Here is a 26,043-nt window from a genome sequence, read left to right as displayed (position 1 = left end):
GGAGTGGCCATAGTTGGAGACAGGACTGCAGAATCACCCCATGCCTGCTGCAGAGCATCCGTGGTCCTACAGGTCCCTCTGCCCATGCAGAGACAGGATCACGGCTCAGCAAAGCTCACGCCGACTGCCCAGAAAAGAATCACATTACACGCTAATTACATTACCGTGATTTATATGCCCTGGCACCCAAGAGTTGTCACAGCTTGGGGAAAGGACTTTTTTTTTTTCCTTTTCATAACAAAACCAGCACATTCTTCCGAATTACTGGTGAAGCCATTGCTTGTAGTAAGTACCAATGTAGGCATTTCTTCTGCAGCCTTCTAGGGTGAAGCTTTGGGCTTTTTCCAAGTTATCTGCATTATGAGTGGGGAAGAGGACATAGACAGACCACAGATGCAATTCTCAGGGGTGCTGAGCTTTTACTTCCAAGAAGTGAAGTACCTGAAGTACTCCTGACCTCTGAGAGTTGCCTTCTGGCTGATATCTGCCAAAGCTGCACGGGTATCGGTGATGGAGCTAGGGAATAAAAATAAGGTCATCAGATTTCTGATCTGTTTGTGTAGGGCTCTGCTGTGGCAAGACTGTACATGTACGTATCGTCTGCCAGAGGATCTTGAGGTATAGCTTGGGTCTCACAAATTTTCATTAAGCAGGTAAGAGAAATACAGTACAGAGTGCAGTTGTGTTTGGAAATAAAATATGACTGCTTTAACCCTCCACTGCAGTAGTACAGAACGGGAAAGGAACAACAATATAGTCAAGTGAAATCACAGCAGGAATTGCAGTTGAGTAGTTTAAAAAAGAATGGAAGTATTTATTACTACTAATGCATGAGAGCTCTTACAGAAACCATTCTTAACCATTTTCTCTCTCTTATCACTTTGGAAGGGTGGGATTAAATTTGTGTTTTAAAAATCACACCAAAATGATTGGATTACATTACAGAGTGATGTATGGTATCATGTTCTCTGCTAGTCCTAAATTTACTAAATGCCTCTTTAAGCTGTCAGACTTCTGAAGCAGTATGACAATGGTTATAAAAGAATTGTGATTTAAAAAAAAAAAGAATTGCTGCATAAAGCAATTTTTCTCATGAGTGTTTTTGTGAGAGGTGCAGCCTCATTGACTGGAATTCCTGTTTTAAAAAAGTAATCTACAAAATATGCCAGGAATTGTGGCAACGATAAAAGTAGTGTAAAAAAGTCACAAGGCACTGAAAGCCTGGAAATTCTGTTTTTGAAAGGAAGTGTGGTGAAAACTGGAGGAAGCTTTACAGGAAAGAGGGGTTGCTATCCTGGCACTCTGTCCTGCCTGGAAGAAGAAATTATCTCTAAGCAAATGCCCAGAGACCAGTACACAAAGGAACAAACAAACGAAAAAATCCCAGCAATAAAACCCTGAACTACTTTTCACAGAAGCACGGAAATTAAGGCAGGGAAAGCTTAATTTCCATAGGCAGAGCTGCAAGAGAGCAGCATTATACTTCTTTGCTTCCATGTTAGTTCATTAGAAAGGTCTGTGACATCTGCCCCGTGTGCCCTGACCCCACTGGTGATGAATGGGTTTAATCTCTGGCGTGTGACACCAGCGTTTGTGATTCCTGCAGGTTAATTGATTTCTTTTGGCAAAGCACATTTCCAACTCCTGTTGTCCGAGCAGCATGACTGACTGCAGAAGGAAAACAAGGCATCTTGAAAAAGAAATTCTCTCCCATACCCAGCAAGTAATAGGTAGGATAGGAGGGCGGACTGGCCAGGCAGAGAGCTGCCCTTGCCAAAGGTGTGCGGTGCCAAGGGCAGATGGTCAGTCAGATACGTGGGAGCTGGACGTCGGGTTTGGAGTCGGCATGGAGTTTTAAGCTGCTAATAGCAAAACGCTCTGTTGTCTTTTCTCTCACAGGCAAGCATGCAGCTAATAACAAACAAATCCTTCCCTGTACATTCTTCCGAGGAGACCGCTGAACCTGTCGGCAACGGCAGACGGGATCTTGTCGACAGCACAGACACCACTGCACATGGCAGGGAGAGGAGCCTCACTCCATGGTTGCCAACCTTATTCAAGATCCTGTCTTACTGTTCGGTAATGTGTCAAACTTGAATTAAACTGCATTCTCCAAGAATCTGACCGTAGGATGCCAGAGTATTTTTAACACGGGAGTGGGCATATCCCAGAAACAGTGCAGTAGGAGTCATTTGAGAGAAATTATTTTGTTAACCATTATTTATGACAACTGTTCTCCCTTTCGTATCTGAGCCAGTTTGTAACATGAAAGATCTGTGGCTGAATAATATAAAATTCATGAACAAATGTGAATCAGACAGACCAGGAAAGGGAAGGATGCTGAGAGAGAGCAACAAAACCAGGTCTGAGGCCTGAGTATGTTTCTTCAAAAAGTGGACCAGTGACTGGTTGGGAAGCTGGTATGCTTTGGGCATGAACGGAGTACAACCAAATCTGCTCAGGCCAGACAGCAACAGACAGAAATAAACCCTGTTGTGCAGGAGAAGGCAGAGCTGTGGGATGCGATCTCCCTCCCACAGTAACACTATTGCAAAGCTGGTGTTTTGGTGCACTGTAGAAGAATCCTGTAACACCCCCCCACTCTGGCACCCAAGCAGAGTCCACCAGTGAGCGACCAGCCTGTGACCTGCAGTGCCTCCTGAGGAAGCCCTCTTCCTTGAGAACTGCACTGGAGCTGGGAGACCGGCTGGATGCCACAGTGCATTCCCAGCATAAAGGTCCAGGTGGGGTTAGACGTGCTGATAAGGATGGGAGTGACCCAGAATTCAACAGTACCTGAATACTGAAATCCTCCTTCACCGCCTGAGATGCTGTCATACCATGCTGGCAGCACATGTGGGGCAAAGGGACACATCTCCACCATAATTATAAGTGGAACAAGCACTCTCCCCTCTGAGTAGAGTGAAGTTTTCCTATAAACAGGTGGGGGCCCTGAGCAAAGGCATTTAATGCTATGGCTACATGAGGGGGACTTCATCTGCTGCACTGTATCACCAAATAGAACTTTTGGCTCCTTGCAGCAGAAAAAGCCACCCTGAGCACCTAGAAACTTATGTTCATCTTGCCATGTCCCCAGGTGATCACTACTTAGATTTGCATGTACAGCTTATGTGCACAATTACAGAAGTAGGGCTGGAAGGCAGCCAGAGAAGAAGTCCCATCTTCCTATCTCAAGACTGAGCCAGGGAGGCCTTCAGAAACACAGGACAGCTTTCACATCTTCTCCAAATAATCTGCTGTAGCATTTACCTCTTTTTTTTTTCTCTTAGGAAGTTCTTCTTAACATCTAATCTCCAATTTCACTTCTTGCAATTTAAAGCCCTTACATGCAGATAACAAACCAGGCACACATCTGTCACATCACATCTCCAAAGCCACTGTTCAACTGTGCAGGACTTAACCTCATCACGTATGTTGCAAGGAGGTCTTGTTTTCTCCACAATGTTTAACCATCTCAGTATAGGGGAAATATATAGATCTAAAGGCACCAGGAGGCAGAAAACCTTTCCTTTCTCTGGTATTTGTGCATGCTAGTAAAAGGAAGGTGGAGCTGTTCTTACAGGGCCGCAGCACCATCTGTGGCACTGCTTCCAAATCTCTTGCATCCATCTGATATGATAGTTCGAGCCAGAAAGTATCACCCAAACTGTTCAAACACTTATGTCAACCTCCAAACATCTTATTTTCCTTCTAGTTGTACTACGTCTAGTGACAATGATGTGCCAGGGCCCTTCTCCTTAAGGTACAGTGAGGTATACTCTCTTTGTCTGCAGAATTACGACGGGCTGTAAACATCTGTTGTGTGTCTGCATGTCTCCCATTCTCCTGGGGGAGAAAGGCAAAGGCAACTTATAGTCAACACCGGACTAGTCACCTACCCACATATTCAGCATGACATTACACATAGATACTCTTATTTTTTGACAATTATGAGAAAGAGACTAACCCCAGAAGTTTGTATGTCATGTGGAAGCGTCTTCTGAATTACTGTAGTTGCCAACCGTGAGGTGGTCCGAATCGGTTTCTTTACTGAAAAACAGTAGCTTTTTTTTTAGAAGCTGCAACAAGGGACTGGGAAATACTATCTTTACTACAGCAACCCTTGAGCACGTCTGTCCCCACACACAGCTTTCTTCCTTCTTGCCTGATGTCCCTGTGTACTGGAGGTAGTGAGCAGGGCACAGGGCGCTGAGATGGGGCTGTGGGCTCAATGCTGACCACCAAGCTCTGTAAAGTATCTTTTGTTCTTCACCTAGCAGCCCTCACCACAGATGGCCTGGGCTGTGGCATGCTCACACAAGGGTAAAAGGGGCCTGTGACCTCAAACACTGTGCACCCCTCCAGGCCATATGGCCAACAACAGATCCGCCAGAGCAGAAGCGTGTAAAGGATGCCCAGCCAGCATGACCCAAGCCCCTGTGCTTCGTGCAGCCTCATGCACTCTGCTGAGCCGAGGTTCTTAACACACAACCCGACATCCTTTACCTGGAAGGACCAAGGCCAGGGAAAGAGTACAAGCATAACGTTCAAGGGAGAAAACATGGTGCGGTACCTCCCCCTTTTGCAATTGCCAGGTTACTCACTGTTGTTCAGCTTTGGCTCGGTCGCTTAGGAAGAAGAGGGCTGTGGCCAGGAAAAACATCCCTCCTAGGACAACGACAAACGGGCAGAGCATGAGTGCATACCCCAAGCTGAGGAACTCCCAGACTGGGGACTCCTTTGTGCTTTGTCGTATCAGGTCTGAGATCTAGGAGAGACAGGCAAAAAAAAATTAGTCACTTAGATGAAAAAGAGGTATGATAATGGTGAAGGGAACACGATTCCCTAAACGCCCACTGAACATGTGCATGAGGTTTAAAATGGAACAGTGTGTTCAGTAAAAGCTGAATGTCCCTTGCACGCTTCAGCCTTCCACATGCCACTCTGGAGGCTGGGCAACTTATGGTGTGAGCAGCTCGGCAGGGCTTCTCTCCCTGTCGCTTTTCTGGCCTGATCTATTATTCTTCCCACAGCCCTCTCCATCTTCTCCCCGGCTTCTTCAGTGACTGCATCTGTGGGTGTCTAACCCTGCTGTACTGACCAAGCCTCCTGGGGTGCCGGAAGGACCACACCAGCATTGCTTGGTGGGTGAGGGACCGATCAATCTTCTGCAATTTCTGTCAAGTCCTGCTTACTCCTACACCTTACCTACCTTTCACCAAAAGGAGGTATTAGATTCCATTTCTGTGTATTCATTGGGAAGGGGGAAATAGTTTTCACAGAACAAAAAAACAGAGATCCCATCTGATTTTCAGAAACAACTCAAATGTGGGGTCTGAGGTACAGCCCTCATTCCCTCTAACCTCCTAAGCTTGCTGCACGTTGAAGTGTAATTGTGTGCAAGATATGACTCTGCCCCCCAGGCTCACACCAGGCCTGTTGCATAGGGGCTGCACTCACACTGAAGAACCACACACCACCGAGTTTATGAGCTAAGGCAACCTGCATCTTCTGAAAGCCAAAAAGCATAATTTTATGAAAGTGAACACGTTTGCGCTTACATGAAGGAGCAGTGACGTGCAACGGCACTATTTGTTATGAAAAGCTTTTGCTAAAACTCAGTAATATTTAATGACTGTCTGTAGCTAAAACAATCACATTTTAATATTTACTGTCCAGCAAACAACTTTACTCTCCATAAATCCAACAGAGCAGTAGCAGCAGTAGGGGCGAGTCTCAAGGCATTGGGTATTTAAATGTCCAGCTCTGTTTTTAACTGTGACCTTTTGTTGAGGCAGAAATACTAGTTTATACCAAAAGACTGCAGGGAATTTGCAACATAAAATCTCACTGCTGTGCACACACACGAATCAGTTCCAGAAATAGTCAAAGCTTGTGCGGCAACTTCTAAACCGCTACCATTACTGCTAACAAAAAAGGTGGTGTTGGACACCAACTACAAACAAAATCTGACACTCAAAGCTTAAATCTTGACAATCAAGCGAGGAAATGTCACGCGCAGGAGGAATCACCAATTCACAGCCCTGCAGCCAACTGTAGTGACCTGGAAGGTAAATGTGTGTGAAGAGATGCCTGTGCAGAGGCCAAGCACAACAGAAGGTCCCAGAAGGATGGCACTGGCGGGGGCTCAGATGAATAGGTCGCAGAGTGTGCTTTAACGAGGAAACTCTGGAGCATTGCTGGTCTCTGTGCCTTAATGTCCATCTTACAGCTCAGCCTGGCTCCTGCAGGAGGGAAGGAAAGGAGGAGCGGCCAGCCTGATGCTGGAGTGAAACCACTGCACACAAGAGAGCAGAGGACTGTCTGTCAGGATGGAGCATTCTCAAGTAGAGAGGAGTGAATAAACACAGGAGGAGTGTATCTACAGAAAGAATTGAAGGGTTTTAGCCAGAATTCTCTGCTTCATTCCCTGCCCTAGAAAGGAGGAGAAAAAAATTTCAGTGCTTGGGATATAGCTAAGGAAGTGTTCCTGTCCTCTCAAAGAGAATTTTATTCAGTGTGTAACACACACAAGGAAAAACCGAGTGTTGTGAACAAGTCTCGTGTGAGGAAAAAAGTCCTTAGACTGAAGGCAAATACCAGTGGCTGTTTGTCTGAGAGACTTATTAAAAAATAGCAATGAGACTTGAATGTGAAAAGAAATCACCCGTAGGAAATTAGCAGAACATGCACTGCACCCAGAAGACAGGGACATCACCTGGTAATTTATTCCCTCTTGTATCCAGACACCTTAATTCTCAGCATTTCCCTTACTCTTCATTATGAACCAAAATTTGGCCTTGAATCACCCCCTGTTTGTGCAATAGGCAGAATTGAAGCTATTCTAAAATAGAAATTTAGAAATTCTAAACCACTTTTCATTTTTGGGAATGGATACAATTATTGTCCAAAAGGAGCAGACAATAAATCACTGGACAAATTGACATGATAAATAAGCAGTAGAGGATGAAAAGCCAGGCATGCACTCCCGATTGCTTTCTCTTATGGATGACACGACATTCTAGGCTAAAACCAGCTTTGAAAACGTAAAGTCTCCAACAAATAAAACTCGCAGTGCAGCTTGCCTCACACTTTCCCTTCCAAGGCATCGTGTTGACCTTTTACACCAACAAATCATGTTAATATTGAATCTGCTACCTTTTTCATTTTTAACCCAACGCATTCTGTAAGCACACATTTTAGAAAAAAGCAGTGTTTCCTCCCATCCAATGCGTAATTCTTCCCACTGAGCCAGCTGGGCTTTCTCATCTAGGTTTCATATAATCCCCTCACCCATGTCTGCATCTCAACTCCAGAACTTTATCAGGGCCCACATATATGTTTTTTGCTGTTAACTTCACAGTCACTATTCCCTGTTGTTTTGTTCCACTCAGTTACAAGCCACCTGCTAAGACTGGAACTTTGGCATCTCCTCTCAAGAGGACACAGGACATAATTACAGACTTGGGCTCCAAGAACGACATACTGTTTGCCAAATGGTCTGCTCTGTATTGCCAATTTTTGGCTTCCCAGACTCCTCCAAATGATAGCATCCTGAGTTGTCTAACTGTGATTTGGCAAGACCCAACCTAGCATCATACTCGGTGTCTTCTCTCTATCGTAACAAAAAGTGGGGGTTGCATGCACAGTCAGTGCCAGTTCTGCAGCACGGAGTCATGTGTGGGATTCCTTTCTTTGTTCTGCCAATTGGTAGGTGGCAGAAAACTACAAAACATTTACCCAAAATGTGGGGGTGGAAAATCAATAAGGAAATCCTGCTGCTGCTTTGCAGTCTAATCAGAAGCCTTTGATAACATCCTAACTATGAAAGTTCACATCTTCTCCCTCACTGTGTAACATAGATCTTAGACCAAGAAGAATGACTTTGCTAAACAAACTTCAGCTCGCGGTGTTTTTACAACAGAATACAAATGGCATGCATTCAGCCGGTGGCAGCCAACTGGACGGAGTCCAGTTAAAGAAAATGCCCGCTTTCTGGAGAACGAACAGTACAGCTGCAGCGGGCGTGATCCAAAACCCCCAAATCTCTGATTGCATCTCAATCTGAGCGCAGAATGAAGGAAAAAAGGGAAGCTTCGTTACCTTTCTCAGGAAGCACGTGCTGTGTTTTTTAGAACACTGGACAGGCTAGTGATGGAATAAAAGCTCAGGTGGGCTGAAGCCCTAGAAAGACGGCTTGCTTCTCTGTTACTGGCCCTCCTGGACAGCATGAGTGGTTAAATTAAACTGATTTATTAATTAGACAATGCAATGGTAACAACGTCTTTGAACTCATCGTTTCATCTACTCTGTCTCATTGCCAAGTCAAACATCTCAATTCCTCTGCAATTGCTTGATTTTTCTAATTTTCTGGCATTGCCTCTTGGGCACAAATCTTGCTACATAAAAGAATATTTCCACTGCAGTATCTGGCACAAATACCTGATTTTCATGATTACCAGTCTGATACCAGCCAGGTTCTCCCTGGCTCCTCTCTTCAGCACAGTTCCTTAACACAGCATTGCCTGTAACCCCACAGTATCACCACAATGGTTTGGGGTTCACCCACTCTGAATTCAGAGATGCATTGTGAAAGGCTTCTTTGACTTTTAAAAAAATAACCTAATATGAATGCAAATGAAGACTAGAAACGAAAAATAAGGGATTTTATAAAGTAAATGTAAACAATTTGCTGGGCCTGTGGGGGAGCACAAGCATTTATATTGTGCTAAATGGCATGAGAAACACATTCTAAAAAGAGGAAGTAAACCTGACTATTTTATGGTATTTGTTCAGAAAACTGCAGAAAGGCAAAAGCAATTACAGTCCAAAAGTTATTTCAATTTTAACCTTGGCACGTTTGGATGTCAGAGGAAAAAAAAAAAAAAAAGTGAAACATCCTGCTAATCTTAATTGTGCCCTTTTGAGACCACAAACAAATTTAATACTTGGCTGGTACACTGTCAATATCTTGCGGTAGTGCGTGGTACCCGAGTTTGCCCCAGCAATACCCGTAGCAAGGATTCCTGCACTGCTTCTTCTGTGGCAGGCTCATCGGTTTATGCCCTTGTACCCCCTCCCAGGATTACCAGGCTGCATCAAATAAGTGGTGCTTCCATGAAAGGGCTGCAGTAAATTAAAAGATTCAAGCAAGGGGTCTGCTTGCGATGCTAGCAAATGGACTTTGTACGTCTCTTGGTGTTAGAGCAACATTTGCCCTGGAGAAGGCTGAAAGTCGATTTTCTCCATGTCATTAACTGCCTTTCTCTCCAGGTCTGGTCCGCCCAGGGATTTTCTAAGTTAGCCCTGGACTTTGTCTTGTCCCAGCAGGAGATGCCTTGTACCATGGGGAACATGGAATCGAGGAACGTGGCTCACGTTGACAGGGCAGAGGTATGTGTAGGGATGAGGGGTGCCCACTTACATGTAGAAATAAGGTCTGTGGCACAGGATCACAGTTTGGGAGCACACCCTTTGGCAGCATCCCTGTCCCCCATCTCTCCTTGCAGCACAGGCCCCTTCCCCGGTGGTACGTCCCAGGAGAGGGACGTCATTCCCCCACGTTGCAGAAATGGGACACCTTGTTCTGAAAGGTGCTCAGCACCATGAAAACCCTGGGGCTGTATTGGCAGTGTACAGGGTCCTTGGCAGCTGAGGGAAAGAAGCCACTCTAATGAGGTTTTTGGTGCACAGAAGGAGGGACGGAGCAGATGGGACAGAGCCTGAAATACTTGAGTGAAACAACGATCAGCTCTGGATTTCTGAGCTTTCTTTAATGAGATACTTTTACTTACTTTAAACATCCGTTTGTCAAAAATACTGAGAACCTGCACTTCTAACCAAAGTCACAGGAAATGACAGGTGCACAGCAGCTCTGGAAAAAACCCAAACCTAGAACAGGCTGTGAACCCTTGGCAAAGAGTGGTTATATATGGGAAGTCATTTGGGTTTTTAGGGCAGATTTAAATCTTGTCTGTTGCTGAGTCATCAGAAGTGGGAAGCTTGTTAGCTCGTTGCAATGAAGAGATAAATCCTATGTGGATTGGTCTCCAGGTGCTTAATTCTCCCCTTTTTTTGCAGCTGACAGCCATGTCAAAGATTTGGCCTTTCTGTTCACTATGAAAAAGGCTTTTAATTACTCAGCTCAGCCAGGACCAGAGAAATCCTCAACTTAAAGTTACTGCTTGAAGAAGCAGATAATAAGGATGAGGGGCTGGGGGCTCTCTTCCTCACAGTGTTTTCCTGACACACGTACATCAGATGTTAGACTGTGAGGGCAAGTCCCATGTTACCCACCACAACCCGGGCCATATGCAAGCACGAATGTGGGGGAAGATCTCTGCGGGAGGAGCGATACCGTTAGGGCTACAGAGCAGCAGTCAAGCAGCTGGCTCTTAGTAAAGAAACAAAAAATGATAAAAAACATGAATGTGTATCGCATTTCATCTATCACCATCAGGTGATGGAAGATGCTGCCTATACACAGTCATATATACAATAAATATTAGAACACGTGACATGCTGCAAAAGGCAACAAGACAGAGACCTCTGTTCCCCCCTTAATCCCACACCAGCAGTGGAACAGCTCCAGATAGTCCATAAAACAGAGAGTGACGCTAGGAGAATCATTTGCACGTTCGTGTTACAGGATATGCTTGCCTTTTTGATCTAAAGATCATCTCGCACCCTGCTGTGGCAGAAGAGACAGTCCTGTGGAATCACCAGCAAGCACATACTGGGCCGTGTTTGAGGAACGGCTGCACAGGTCAGGCAGGGACAAAATGCCCAGACTGCAGCATCACCTCCCAACGATCCACTTTATTCCACCTCCCTACTTGCGAGTCAGACAGCAGCGGATGTGAGCCCCAAAGGGCTGCAGCGGGTTTTAATCTATCAAACTAAACCGCAAAAAAAATGTTACTTCAGAGTAAGCATGTCCACAGATCTACTCTGAAGTAGCCAGAGCATTCTAAACCATAAAATATAAAATTTAAACTGTTATGCATGAATTCCGCTTCCTCTGGCAGGCAAGTCTTTACATATAGAACTGCTTTCTATAATATATATTTACTTGGATGGGTAAACACCTTTGAAACCCAATCAAAAAAAAGGCTGTCTTAAACTGGGACAAGAAGGCTGTGAAATCTACACCTCCAATTATAACTTTCATTAAAAAAGTATCTTAATTGCTGCATTTACTACAATTTTCCTTGAGTTGCCCCTAATCAAATGCTGATCTGCCTTCCCTGATACTCTGCACCAGTGATAATTAACACTATTCTGCTAACTACTTGCTAAAGGAAGGTCATTAGCATTCTTGCTATTTAAGTAGCTCATTAGACCTACTTTATCAACCTACTCACATAAGAAAATTGGGGAAGGGAGAAAAGTGAAGAGTGACAAGTGATGGGCTTATTCTTAAAATCTGTCTAGGTAATATTAGCAGCTGCACAAAACTTCATCAAAACACAACAGAACAGCTCAGATTTTTCTTACAATTAATTACAAGGTTGCTCGGACTCAGACCCACAGATGAGTGATCGATCAGGGTGCCCCCTCTCACGGTTGCCAGACTGTGACATACTGTCCTGACGCTGCTTGGCCGGAGGTCCCATCCCTTAGGTAAACTGAAGATGCAGCAGCCAAGGAGGTTGGGACAGGTGGGTACCACCACCAGTGGAGTACCGGGAGGAGATTTTAGCCCATCAAATGGTGCTGGTGGAGGAAAGCTGATCTCTGGCACTTCAAAACACCTTCCTCACATGTTGATGTTGCCAGGTGACAAGCAGATACAGACAGGGTTCAATCCCTAGACATGATGGATGGTTGCACAGGGAAGATGAGAAAGAATTTAATAAAGCAGGATGCTAACAGGAGAGCCAACAGCACCAGAGCAGCAGGGACAGCATGTGCCAATAGCAGCTATTTTCCTGGCACATGTAGAGAGAGCAAAGCCTGCAGTAGGTGCCTGTTTCTCATCACAGCCAGGGCTAGAAGCAAGGCAAGGACGGGAGAGGAAAGCACTGCGGTGCTCAGATAGGAAGCAAATGGCAGACTTGGAGAAAGGAAAGAAAAAGTAGCAAGGCACAGCCTCAAAAGAAAAAAATGGCTGCCTGTACTCGGTTTTCCTGAAGCAAGAGCGTACATCAGCAAGTGGAGGAAGACCACTGTTTGTGTGAAGGAATAATGTAAACCCTGAGTAGGGAAGACAGGTTCATGCATGCACGTGCACAGATGAACACAGGGGCGCAGACTCACTAGCACTTCTTACAATTATTTAATTTTAAAGGGCAAGAGAGATATAACCAGAATTAATAATACAAAGAGCTAGAGCATGAGAAGAGTTAACTGTATTTCACATTCTGCTGCTGGATACCTCCACTCAGCTCTTCTGAGTTTGAAATGCTGTCTAGGTATTAGGGCAGAGGAACAGCCGTTAGAAGACCCTTACCTGATATTCAACATGAGTGGTGGGATTTGGGTTATTTCTCTCAACTGTTCTGTGCTTCAGCTACCGTGTCTGCATAGTGGGACCCTTCAAAGACAGGGAAGTACTAGAGATATTTGGGTGTAATGCACTGAACAGGTGAAATTTCTCACTGACTACCTCAAGAATAAAGCATGGCGCTATACTCCAAGTTGTTTAACAGGAATTATTTAAACTCTGCAGGTTATCACAAAGGTCCTGAAAACATTACAGTTATCTAGGAATAAAAACTGTCTCATCTAATGAAATACTGCGGCAATGCCTATTCTTAGATGTGAATGAATAGACAGCACTGATTTATAGTAATTGGTCTCAGTGCTTGGCAGGTAGTAAAACCTTACACAAATTACAGCTGCCACCCTAACACTGCATTTGCATAACTTCTTTGTAAGTCAATCTTAAGCCCTTTTTACCATAATAAAAGTTATCAATATTTAAAGAGTAATGAAAAATAACCAAACATACATGCTTCCCTCCACTTAGCTTTTAAACACTAACATATATTTAGTGCTTTGGGTGATTGGAAGGAACTGCATTGCAAGATTTGGAACTCAGGGAGAGTACAGAAAAATCTGAGTCTGACCTTCAACTTTTACTGCACACCAGAGAGCAAGGGAGCAATCGCACACACAAAGCTGCAGCTGTTGGGGACCTTCTAAGTTCCACATGAGGATTACAAGATCAATACAACATTTATTGGTATCCAGCAGACAGAGACAACTGCCTGCCACAGTTTAGTCCTACAAGGACATCGGTATCCGATTCTTTACTAAGAGCACTGCTAGAGGGAATCTCACTATGAACTCCCCAAAACCACGTAAGATTCCAGCCATATCTGGGCCAAACCTGCTCATTGAGTGAGGGAGCTTTGGGAGGATTTTGTAAGCAGTCAGGAGAAATGGCAGCTCTCCAGGCTCTCAGATGAACCCAGAGTGATCAGGAGGCAGAGTTTCACCCATTCCGAGCACGCCTGTTACTGCAGTTCAGTTGATTTATCCTGCATTCCACCTCTCTCCCTCAAGACCTACAATTCTGCTCTTGGTCTGCTTCATGGTAACTCTGGAGTAGCAGCAGTGTGAGTTGTCCTCAGGCTGGGGGTTCCTGAAGGACTATGGGAATTGGGTTCCCAAATTTCCCTTAAAAGCCAACAGGAGCAGGTTGCTCAGCTCCCATAGACTGCCTTGAAAATCCTAGTCATAATCCAAGCCACTTCTGTAACCCACCCAAGTGATATTTCTATCCTGCATGAGGGTCTCCATCCATCTCCACTGAGCTGGACAATTCCAATGACAAACACGTGCAGATTTTAACAATAAAATTGACTGCTTGTCTTAGCTCTGGTGGAGAGGTTGGCTGTATGTCCTTTCATTTTAAATAGTATCTGTTTTTCTGTGTTACGTGAAAGCTGCAGTTGACCTTTCCGTCACTGTAGCACAGGGAGCATGAGTCAACCAAGCCAGCCCAGAGGCTACAGAAAAGGATGCTGGTGCCTTCCATGGCATGAGTGCTTCACTCCTGCTCTCCTGCCACAGAGCCTTGCACTTGGATAGTCTCCTCCCAAATGAGAACTGCCCAACAACTACAGCATTAGAAAGAGTAATTCAAAATCAGAATTAATATTTTCCTAGTCTAAAGAAAGCCTAAGGCAGCTATTTCAGGCTGGCATCCTTAAGTAACTCATAACTAGCTCAATCTCTCAATACCAGAAGGGCAAGGCACATTATTTTCTACAACCAAAGCCCTTTTTTTTTAATCTGTGACACTAAAGAGCCCTGGGCAACTTTCAAGATTAATTGCAATCATTCAGGGGCCTCTCCATTCCTTCCAGACATCCCTCTTACGCAAGAAAAAAGAATGAACATGCAGCAAAGTCACCTGAGACAGCCTCGCCAGCATCTCAGACCCTGCCTCTCATCGCTGGCGCCTGCCTTCAAAGCACGCTGGCCTGCTTATATTCCCCACGTTGCCTGCCCTGCACAAAGCAGTCTCTTCCAGTGATTTCTTTGTTCTTGCCACTTTCAAATAATTTTTAAAATAAGATCATTTCTCCCTGGGTGCCCAGAACATTGAAGTAAATAAAGAGTAAGCTAAATTGTACATATTTATTTTCTTGAGACATTTCTCATTTCTTTGGTCCATTCAGCCTTATCTCTATCTGTCTCTTCATGTATCCTTCAGAGGGCTAGAGAGCAACTATATCATTTTTGGGAGCTGGCATTTAAGAGTAAATATGTATATTTAAATATATATATACACACAAAATTAAATATATATAAATAAATATGTATAGATACACACATCAATGTCTATGGGATGAACAGATGAGAAATGACAGGTTTAAAAAACCCGAAAGGTCCACAGCACGCAGCAGCTGTGTCACACAGCAGTATGGAGCTGGAAGAGCACATCAGAGTTCTGTCTCGGGTGATGGGACTAGTGGAGATCCCAGTTACATCACTGGAAAACCGTAGCACCTTCAACACACCATGAGCAGTGCCACTTAGGGCTCTACATGGAAGCTGCTATATTTTATAAATGATGATCTGCGCTCTCTGGAACTCAATGCATCAAACTCCACAGAAGGGTGCAAGGGAAAGAAATTATTCCAGTATATCTAGATTTTTTTCCCTCATTAAATTTCCCAGGCCTTATATTTTCAACTGTGAATGTTCTCTGATTGCCAGCTTTTGGAGCGGGGTCTTGTTTTGCTCTGCAGTAGGATAATGGTGGCATAGGGAAAACTCCAGTCAGACCAAGGCCAACAAGTGCAGCAGTTATAGAAAGGAAAGCTACTAATAAAAACCCAAACCATACACACCAGAAAGGAATAGTGCTAAAAAACCCCAAACATACACACCCATCCTGCCATGGATTTTGCACCATCATTTATTATCACACAAAACAGGTTAAAAATATCAGGTCAGACCAGCTGCATGCTGCTACCCATAAATAGATATTTGGCTTACAAGACCAGATTAACAGTTAAACACACACACACGAGACTGTTCCAATCTAATTTCTAATGGGCCCATGTCCACACCACAGAAGGAACCACTCTCCCTTTACAGAGCTTTCTATAAGCTTTACAAATGCCCTAGGCTAAAAAGATGTAGAAGCTCACGTCTCCTGCCCAAGTGGTCCTTCCAGGTTTGAACTGTAGCCCACAGATAACACAAGCACGTAAAAAAATTGCATTGCACTGCACCACTTCCCATTCTGCTCATAAATGCAGGCCTTCCTTCCCTAGCATGGTTTAACCTGGCATTTTAGATAAGCAGTTAGTAAACAAAAACAAACATAGGCACAAACCCCTGCCAAAACCTGCTACGAGCACTTACAAATCCAATCAGATAAGGACTGCCAGCATCTCCCAGGAGGTGTGAAGTGAAACTCTGCAAGGCCACTGCGGTTGCACGGCGTGTTGGAATGACCACATACTGCAAAGAAGAAGGGGAAAGAAAAAAAAAAGTACATAAGGAAACAAGTGAGAACCTGTCCAGCTGTCTTGTATTGCTCAGCTTATGCCCAGCTCAGGACAAAGTAAACAAGCTCCCCCAGACATTGGTGGCAGACACAGCCACTGCCCGGTCCATGGGTGGCTCAAGCACCCTCCCTGGCTTTCTAGTACTCCTGATGGCAGGTGTCGAGGGAAGGAAGCTCTCTCCGGTGTGCACTCCTCTCTGCAGCACCGACTGCATGAGTTTGACTAACAACTTTGCCTATGAGACACTTTGCTATCGCTCTTCAGCCTGTATTTTGCTTGGCTGATGGGGAGAGCAAAGTTCGCGGTTGCCTGCAGCACATAACTTGCTCAGCGCCACCAGCCTTCCAAACAGGGACTTTGCTGTAACCTGGGATGTTGGGTTTTTTCCATAACAAAGATATCATTTTGTTTCCTAAACCATAAGCAATTCACATCAGTATGAAAGGTCACGCATCCTCCTCTCGCACTCCATCTCTAGCCACTTTGTATTTTTCTCAAAAATTTGCAATTCCACTTGTGAAAAGTGGACACATTAAAAAAAGACACATTAAAAAAGTTTTCCATAGCCAAGATACTGTAGTTAGGTCTCCACACCTCTAATAGGACATGACACCCTCAGCCAGGTCATGCAGAATCTGTCTGACTACACAGGATCAGTGGAAAACACAAATTACCTCCCCATTAAGGGACCAGACCCCACAGAAAATAGAGTCCTATCCATGGAAGGGGATGAAAATTAAAAAAGAAAAAACCCACAAACAACAAACCCTCATCCTGCAGAACAACCTTAATTTCATAACACAAATTTAGGAGGAGAAAAAAGTAGCTCCTGCATAAAACTTGTGAAAGAAGCTGGCTAAGAACATCTCCATCAAGTCCACATGTCCTGGTTTAGAAATTGATCCTGTCTTGAGTTAAAGGCTCTAAGTAATGAAGAATTCAATGGGTCTCTAAATCCAAGTGAGCTCTGTTTCCACTTCTGATCACTGAACCTTGTTCTGCCTTTTTCTATTTTTCTGGAGAGCTACCTACCCTGCCAGAAATGACTCTTCTTTAGCTATTTGTACACCACGATCCCTTTTACTTGTCCACTTTCTCTCTGATGGGCTGCCTTTAGTCTTTCTTTAGAAGACATGCCTTCCCAGACTTCTGGCAATCCTTTCCTAAAGTAATTTATTAATTAAATGTGACATTTCAGGACTGGCACATCCCCAGCTAGAGATACAGAGATGAATTTACCTTACCTGACTGAGGTAGAGTGAACTCATTGCTCAACAGTGACATATCTCAGGGCAGAGGATATGAAGCACTGTTTCAGTGCTTTAACACTTCCTCTTAGGGAAGGTGGGTTGCCCTGTCTGCAGGGGAAAGAGCCATTAAAAAAGGGAAGAAAAGAAACAGCATTGAGAAAATCTGTACTAGAAGAGAACTGATGCTTCTTTAGAATGATCAACTCATTCCAAGCACAGACAATTAGGAACGATGGGTGAAATTAGATTAAATGCTCTTCCTTAGGGTTTTACCATGTGCTTTCCGAATGACCTGCCAGTTCTTTCATTACCCGTTTGACAAAGCTGCAAACGCGCACTGCTAATGGACTTTGACACCACGCATTAAATGGGTACCCGGTTAAACTCCTCTGGTGCAACAGAAGATGATCAGATCCGCAGCAGCCACCCGGCTGCGGATGTTAGACCCTGTCCTCCTTTTGCATCCAGGAGCTGAAAACAGACTTGAAGGTTCACAGAAATCCCAAGAGGAAAATAAAGTCTGCACTTTATTAGAGACACAGAAACGTACTGAAGGTCACACTGTGAAACAGTAGGAGAGCCACACAATTCATTACCATTCCCCAAAGATGCAGGGTAATAGGTGCAACCTGGATAGATTAGACAGAAGAAAAGAGAAAAGAAAAGAAAGAAAAGAGTTATTGTTCTTCTTCCCACCTGGCCCCAGCTCACACAGGTGCAACAGAGAAGCATTCTGCAAGAGCTGTTTGAGAAAAGCACATCTGAGAAGATAAAGTGAAACTCTAACTAATTCAAGAGTCCAGAGCTGTGTAGATCTGGGAAACAGGGAATTTTAAACTTCTGCTAAAATATTTTTCTTTCTATAAAGCTTATGTTAACAAATCTGGAGAAGAAAGCCTGCTTGACCCTATACTCTCTCCATTTTCTTCGCAAAATGACAAAGGAAATGGCAAATTTATTAAAAACCTACCATTCTTAGGGAGTGGCAGTGAATTGGTGCTAATTGGATAAAGGAATTTGAATGATACTTGTATCATATGTGTGTGCGTGTATATTTATACACATTAATACACACTCACACATATATTAGACATATTTTTGCATATATATATGCAAAATTATATATGTATGCATATATTATGCATACATATAGTTTTGAAGTAGCAGTAAAATTTCCAGCAAGTTTTCAGTTTGCCTAGCTAAAGAAGTTACTGATGGCTGAAATCATCGATATGGTTTGGCACTATAAAGTGCAAAAAAAAAAATAGGTAAGTTTAGTCCAGAATTCAAGTGACAAGAAAAACTCACAGAAAATAAAAACCCAACATGCGGCAAGCAAACGAACATGAGATTTCTCCTCCTCCTCTAAAAATATACCGGAAAGAAAAAAAGGCTTAAACCATCATCTCCAAAACACCAAAAAATTCTCCTCCCTATCCCTGCTTAAAAAGCATTTTATTCTGATGGAGAGGAAGCAGTTGGTAGCAAACATTATCTACTGTTCTAGGAAGACAGCAGTAAATTACAGCTCTAGATGGACATTTTGATACCAAAATAGACCTAAATTCAAACCATCCATGGCCTGGTTTGAACATCCCACAGAAACTGGAGGTGGGAGAGCCACAGCAGCCGGGGCAGAAGGCCGTGGGATCGTCCTGGCTCATCTCTGACTCCAGGTTCTGAGGCAGGCAGCACAGAGGATGGGCAGGGAGGCTGACCAAGCAGCTTTGGCAAACCTCTGCTCTTTAAATAGAGTTCAGAAAGGCCATGGTTTACTGCTGACATCCCCTTCCTGTAGAGAAACCAGCAGAATGAGTCAGTCTGAAATAAGTTAAGCAGGAAACCCTTCTCCCAGTAAAAGGCTACATGCCAAAGAGGTAAAGTTCTGATGTTCATGTCTAATCTTGGATAGAAAACTCTCCTCTCTCAGAGACTTTGCTACCCTTTCTGGGTCAGACAGTAATCTTCAGGACAATGCATACCGGCCTCTTTCAGCACCAAAGGCAAAGAAAACAGATGCTAACTCCGCTCCAGCCGCCGACAGAGCCTGGACATAGTCCAGGTGTCCCTGTTGTAACTACTGTTGAGGAAAGGCAAAGGCTGTGATCCAGAGAAACCATCCTGAGAAAGACCCTTCACTCAAGCTAGACAGACTGTCTAAAAAAATACTTTGAAATGAAGTCAAAGGAGTCTGACCTGGTCTCCAAATCACAACACAACACAGAGCAGTACACATCCACCTGCAACCCTTGGCTCACAGGAGAAGAGCCGAGATGCCCCTTGGCACATCCTTCCCGGCCAGAGCTGTGTGCAGGTGTTTGAAGTGGGCTGTGCACCTTCATTCAAAGGCACCTCACCCTGCCTCGAAATCCAAACCACAGCACTCAGATGTGTGGAGACACATGGGGAGAAGCAACAATGAGATCTTCTGGAAATGCTATCTATCTTTGGCCATAAAAATAGGGCAGTATTTCATACTACATAAATATTTGGTTTTTATTTATAGAGAAGGTAATCAGAACAAAAGCAACATTCCTCCACACCTACAGCATAGCTGAGCACCACTCTGTGCCTGTTTGGAGCCTAAAGGAAGACTTTTACTCTACAGCAGAACATTAAAGCAGCTCCTCCATGGCAGCTCATGACCATCTAAAAAGAACTAATGTTTTAAAAGAAAAAAGAAATACACAGAGCGTTTTTTTTGCATGAGTGTCGGGACTTTGCATAAACTGGAGGATGGCTTTTCTCAGCAAAGACCCAAAGAGATTGTGATTGCAATAGCTGAGGCCCTTTAAATTGCCTACTGGCTCTTACACAGAAACACCACCAAGCCTCTGTCCATCATCTTTATTTCTGAGATGTGCTATGGAGGAAAAACCCCACTATTAGGACCAGATTCCACAAAGTCCAAGCACTCAGCATGTCTCAGTGTTACACGCTTGCCTGCTGCACTGAAGCTCATTCATTAGTGCTGTTACAAGGCGGTTTTAATGCTACTTTGGGGTTCTGGTAATTTTGAGGCCAATTTGCAAAGATGGCTGATAAAATCTGTTTCATAATTAGCATGCTCCATAAGAAACATCCCCCCCCTTCCCTAAGCACCATCTGAGCATGTGCCGGGGAGGAGATTTGGGGAGTTGTGCTCAGGAGAATAAGGCCTGTTTTGTACGAATTTGCATTTGGAACAAATATCAGCCTTTTAAAATCTCAGGCAGTGTGGTACATTCTGCAGCGCTGACAGTTTATCAAACCTCGCACTCAGCACCTCTTACTGCAGACAATTTGAGGAGCTGCACACCGACTGTTACGCTGGCAAGAACACTAGATGCCATGGAAGCACGAAGCTATGAAGAGCCAACAATTAAATTTGAAGATAATATGCAAACACATTGTCTTGCCAATGAAATAAAACTTGCAAAACCTCTGAAGATGCTTACCAACTTGCTCGATAGGGTTCTTAAGCAGTCAGGAGATCTGTAAATCTTGGGAGAGCTACGATAAATCATTTGGGATGGAGTTTCCAAAAACCCTCACTTCTGGCATAATGAAACCAGTGGCAACAGTGTTCAGCCAGTATTGAGAGCTTTTTATCCATGAAAACAGGATAATATTTATGTATATGATGAAAGTGTTGTTAAGCTTATGCTAATAATGCTTTTAAACTCCTCACCAGCCTCAGGCAAGAACAGACACACTTCTGATTACACCAAATAAATAGTAATCAGTAGAAATTAATTTGCCAAACACTTAAAGTGCATCTTTCCAAAGCATATCCACACCTTTCTCTGGCTAGGAACTCTTATAAAGCTGTCTGTCAAACATGGTTATAGCCCTGGCTCTCACCTATTGTCTGACTGAACATCCTCTCAAACCCCGTGTGTAATACGAACACACTTCAGACCATCTGTTTACAGGCTTGCACTGATCTAAGTGGATGTTTACATTTATTTGTATAGCACTTTTACAGGTTTACTCGTGCTGATAATGCATTAAGCTGGGCATTATATATGACACTCAGGTCATTTCTCTAAATAGACAAGAGAACAGCTAGCTTAAAAGTTGGCATCAATTACCAAAATCCAATTTTTAACATGGTTTTAGTTCCTTTCCCATGTTTTGGAAATTAGAACTAAGAAATTATTTCTAATTATTTCTAGTCATTTCTTATGGAGTTCTTTTGCACTAAAGCAACATAAATAACTGCAAATGCATCCCTACAAAATGCAACTGCCTATAGGATGCTGGTAAGACAGATGGCAAACCCTATAAAAGCTATTAAAAAGCTACAGGATACTGAAGTCACATTGAAATCAACAAAAAAGTCTCAGTAATTAAAATGGGACAATAATAGCATCCTTAGTAGACTTGGTATAACAAAGTAGTTGGTTGGAAAATGTCTCTTGGGGTTAGCTTGAGACAACGTAGGTCAAGTTTCAGCTCTCTCTGTGGCACAGATTTCCTGGAGGACCTTGAACACGTCCACCAGGTACCCTCCTCCCTCCAGCTGCTCTTTGAGAGTCACGGCTGGAGGGCTGCAGATGTGCTCCATGGCCAAGCTCTTATGTGTTTCAGCCAATGCTAGTGAGGATGTAAAAGATCTGCTATTTAAGCCCATCAGCTAATTCTGACCAGAGAAAGTTGGGAGTGCTCCTGGGAACATCACAGCCAAAGGCAGGATGCGATGGGAAGCTCTGGCAGAAGGCAGTAACGAGCAACTAGAAATACTGCACTACAATTTCTTCCTCAACACAGCTGTCTGTAGACTGCACGTCTGTCTAAGCATTGAGATGTCACTTAATGAATGGCCACAGCAGCCCTGAACTGAGCACAAGCTGCAAACCCCATGTAAGTACGGAGTAAACACCTGTTCAGCCCATCCAGAGTTCTATCACACTAAAGCTAAACTGGTAGGAGTAACGAACCTCAGTAATTAAAAGCTATCTAATGCTACTGAAGTGCACTGATAACCTTTGTTTCTATGTGCTTTATCCACATCTGAGAGAAGTGGAATTATCCACCCCACTTCTCAAAGTGTTCTTTGCACAAATGAGTTAAAGATTGAAAGCTCATCAGGCAACGCAGTTATGGCAACTACAGAGCTACCTTCAAATGTAAACACAACCTTGAACTTAAATCATAAACACAACTTAAGCAGAAGTCTGAAGTTCTTCAACACCATTATCTTTACATCTAGGAATACTGAGCCAGATTGTTTTCTCGTTGATATTTGCATGAGCAACAAACACAAGTCAAGGGAGTTTTCTATTGATGCCAGACTGATTATATTTTTAGTTCTGTCAACAACCTGCCAAAAGACCTCGGGCAAGTCCTGTAATGGTTCTGTGCCCTAGTTTCCTTCTTTTTCATACAATAAGCAACAAGTAACCCCCCTCACAATGGGATTTCAACACAGTATGTTTGATAGGCTCTGTACGTCTCTGATGGAAGCATCTACAAAACATGCAAGGCTCTCTAACAAACATCCAGGCTACTTCATATGAAAATCTAGCTGCTGAGGTCAGCTTGCTGATTTGAAAGACTTGAAAAGCTCTATGGTGGAGAAAGAATAGAAAATGAAGGACATGAGGTGAAAAGTCCCTGACAGTTTCCTCCTGGACAGGGTGGACATAGTCCAAAAATTCTTTATACTTTCTTTTCCTCTCTCCTCTCCCAGAGGTGGTTTTCTATTGTGTATGTGTTGAATGGTAGGTTTGTTGGAGTTAAGCCAGAGACAGAGGTAGATGGCTGCCTTTGTGGTCAGGGGAGGGAGGGAGGGAAGGATTTCCTATTGCAGAACAAAGCTGAGTTATTGATAACAAAATCCACTAATGTGCTGACTATTAGGAAATGCTGGCAGAATTCTTTGTATGTGGGGTTTTGCACAAATACTTAGAATTTGGGGGAACTATTTGAATTCAGTAATGGTATCCTTTCTGGACATATCTTCTCCTTGATGCTCAGAACAAAGCACAAGAAGAATCTTTTTTTCTTTTTCTCTCTCTCTATCTCACTTTCCTTTTCAGCAAGTAAAAAAAGAAAAAAAAAAAGAAAAGAAAAAAAAAAAGAGGCTGAAGTAGGGCCTAGGCATCTGGAAGAAATGGTGAACTTTAGGTTGTTCTTGCAAGCTGACAAACTGCTCTGGCCACCAGAAGAGAAAGATGCTGTTCCAAAGTACACTCACCATTAGTATGTCTGCTGTGATAGCCCAGTTTGAAAACAGAAGAGTTTCTCCGATAAAAATGCAAATCTGTTGTAACAAAACACACAAAAAGGAGAAGATTTATTCACTTGACATTCAAGGATAAAATAACCTGTCACAAACTTTCCTTTGTTGCTTATTTGTCTCACACCTACACAAAGGATTCTTCTGTATATAATTCACTCCTGGTTACTGTTGTGGTTTATCCTGAATATTAGAACACTATAGATTTTTATCAGAGCTCTAGAGGGTTGGCCTGCAACTTCATTAGTGTAAACTGCTTATGATCTACAGAGCAGCTAAATAAAAGGCTGATACATTTGGTAACAGAAGAACATGAGAAGCCAGCAAGAGGAGGCAGCCCTGGGCTTCCATAATTAAATCATTCTGTTCCAAAAGGCCAGTTAGAGAAGGCAAGAAGGCCACAGCTCCCCAAAAGACAGTCATTTTCATCACTAGGAATCAAGTTACGTGTTAAGCTCTGTAGCAAACCAGGTGAGGTTCTCTATCCACTATGTGCAAGATCCCTTCCTTCCCCTGATAGCATATTGCCGTGCTTTTTGAGGGGGACACAGGTCTAGGCACTATAACAACTTGAGCATTACATTGGTAATATCTACATCCAGTCAAGACAGGACTTAAGTATGGGTTTTGCAACATCAGCGTTTTACAGTGAAATGTAACTCTTGGCTCTGTGGAGACAGTCAACAAGATACATTAAAAGCCCTGTGTATGTAGCGGGATGAGAGCTTCTTTTTGCAGTGGTGTGGTATGAACAGCCACCACATATCCTTTCCACCTCTGGCACTTCTCCTCAATTACTCCCATCCCACACCGCCATCTCAGTTGTGCTGGTACCATGGAGCCAAGCAGGGATTGAGTGGGAAACTGAGATGGGGCAAAGAATCTTTTGTTGGGGGGAGGTAGGGGAAGAGGGGCTCGTTTTGCTTATTTTTAACCCAGATCAGTTCTTTAAACAGTTCTACAGGTAGTTATACCACTTGAAGAACTGGAAATGATCAAGAGGAGAAACTAATTTAACCTAGTCTCATCATTAAATGTTCAACAAACTGAGTCCAATGGAGCAAGGGTGACATGGTTAAGGAGGAACACTACCTCACAAAGCTTTTTACTCATATTTCAATCATAATCCTTTTGATTTTATGCCGTATGTTAACCATTTAGCAAAGAAATGTAGGTTCAACAGGATGGAAACACAAGGATGGAAAATCTTCCACATGTTTCCCTGTTCCTTTGTGTATTATGAAGAGCAGAACGCACAAAGCACGACATAAATAACCACACTTGTAAAAATCAGCTCCCCTGTTCCCCACCACCAAGCAAAACTCCTTTATTAGATGTTTCCCCAAAGGTTGCTTTTTGCACAGCTAACCCATTTCTTTTTGTGGCATCTAGAGAGAAAACACGACTCCTGGAATCCATATTGGTAGTTGGAGATAACAGCTATGGAGATTTGGGTTCTGGTAATTGAAGATTCCCCTTTCAATTGCCTTATGCTCAGTTTTTGTGATGTTGAATAGGCTACAATTCATTAATGAAACAAAGCCGGCAAGAAATACACGGTACACATTGCTTTGAGGAAACAATGATGTTGTTTTGTGGTGTTCTTGTGAGCTTTGACAAGCTGACAGTCACGGTCACTGTTCAAGTCCCTGTTGCTTGCACAGGCGCAGTTTGGGTGGAAGGAGGACCTCCAAGATGGGCAGCTATGGCTCTGATGCAACCATCACAACTGTCTTTCCCACACACAGGTTGAGACTGCCTAAACCCCTCAGACCATCATGTCACTCCCAGGAATAGTTTGCTTTATTTAGCAAGTCTTACGCATTGACCTACAGAAAGCTTCCTCTATTTGTTTCTAAAATTGTCTTTGTTACCCACACATTCTCCCTCCCTATCCCCTCTTTTTGTGACTGAATCTATTTCCTCTGTGATGGTGTCTGAGACAGTCATTACAGCCCAGCTGGTCAGCTAGGAAATCTCCTCTTTCCATTTTCCCACTGTCCACTGGTCTGCCTTGAACTTGGCTCTCACTGGAAATGACAACTGCCAAGCTAAGAGACACAGATCCAATGAATCAAGGTGCTGACAGGAGTTTTAGCCATGTGTCATGTAGCGAGGGCATACTGGAGCCCCAGGTGGATTCTCAGGACCTGCTCTGAAATCTCTCCAAGTACAGCTTTGCAGCTGCAGTTGCTGGGGTTCTGCGGCCAGGCAGATTAAATTGAGCTTGGGAAAAGATGTAATCACACTTCTGAATGCAGCATCAACACGCCCTGCCTGTTCATACAATATTGCAAACAGGCAACTGCTTGCCTTAAGGTTATATAAATTGCATACACATAACACATATGAATTGTTGCACGCAGCAAGTAAAACTTGCCCTCTTCTGCAGGAATTCAGCACAAGTCCTATAAATAAATCACTGAAATGCCACAAACTTCAGAGTGCACCAGTTCTGAATTGTTGAATGCGTATTTCACCCAACACATTTCCATGAAACGCATACTTAATATGTGGATACTGGTAAAAGGATAAGAGAAACAAGAAGAAGATCAAAAAGTAGGACAAAAGATACTGACATTAAAAAAAGTCTGTCCTT

At 43.5% G+C, this 26,043-nt stretch overlaps 1 protein-coding gene across 3 annotated transcripts in view; it reads right to left on the bottom strand.

Annotated features, from left to right (window-relative positions):
- Positions 1 to 26,043, bottom strand: part of LOC104630112 (SPNS lysolipid transporter 2, sphingosine-1-phosphate) — a 140,734-nt gene that overhangs the window by 16,550 nt on the left and 98,141 nt on the right. For 2 of the 3 annotated variants that reach the window (XR_012838366.1, XM_075771425.1), the window contains exons 9-12: positions 23,403 to 23,468; positions 15,826 to 15,924; positions 4,605 to 4,768; positions 3,968 to 4,050 (exon numbers count right to left, since the gene is read on the bottom strand). Coding sequence is in view for 2 of the 3 variants with exons in the window: in XM_075771425.1 (XP_075627540.1) it covers positions 3,984 to 4,050; positions 4,605 to 4,768; positions 15,826 to 15,924; positions 23,403 to 23,468 (396 nt within the window). In the remaining variant the exon portion in view is untranslated. The remainder of the gene's footprint in view (positions 1 to 3,967; positions 4,051 to 4,604; positions 4,769 to 15,825; positions 15,925 to 23,402; positions 23,469 to 26,043) is intronic. The other variant, XM_075771426.1, reaches the window with a different exon arrangement.

The sequence above is a fragment of the Balearica regulorum genome, chromosome 19 (assembly GCF_011004875.1).
Source record: "Balearica regulorum gibbericeps isolate bBalReg1 chromosome 19, bBalReg1.pri, whole genome shotgun sequence".
Classification (NCBI taxonomy): Eukaryota; Metazoa; Chordata; class Aves; order Gruiformes; family Gruidae; genus Balearica; species Balearica regulorum.
This window is presented reverse-complemented; position numbering and strand designations above follow the sequence as displayed.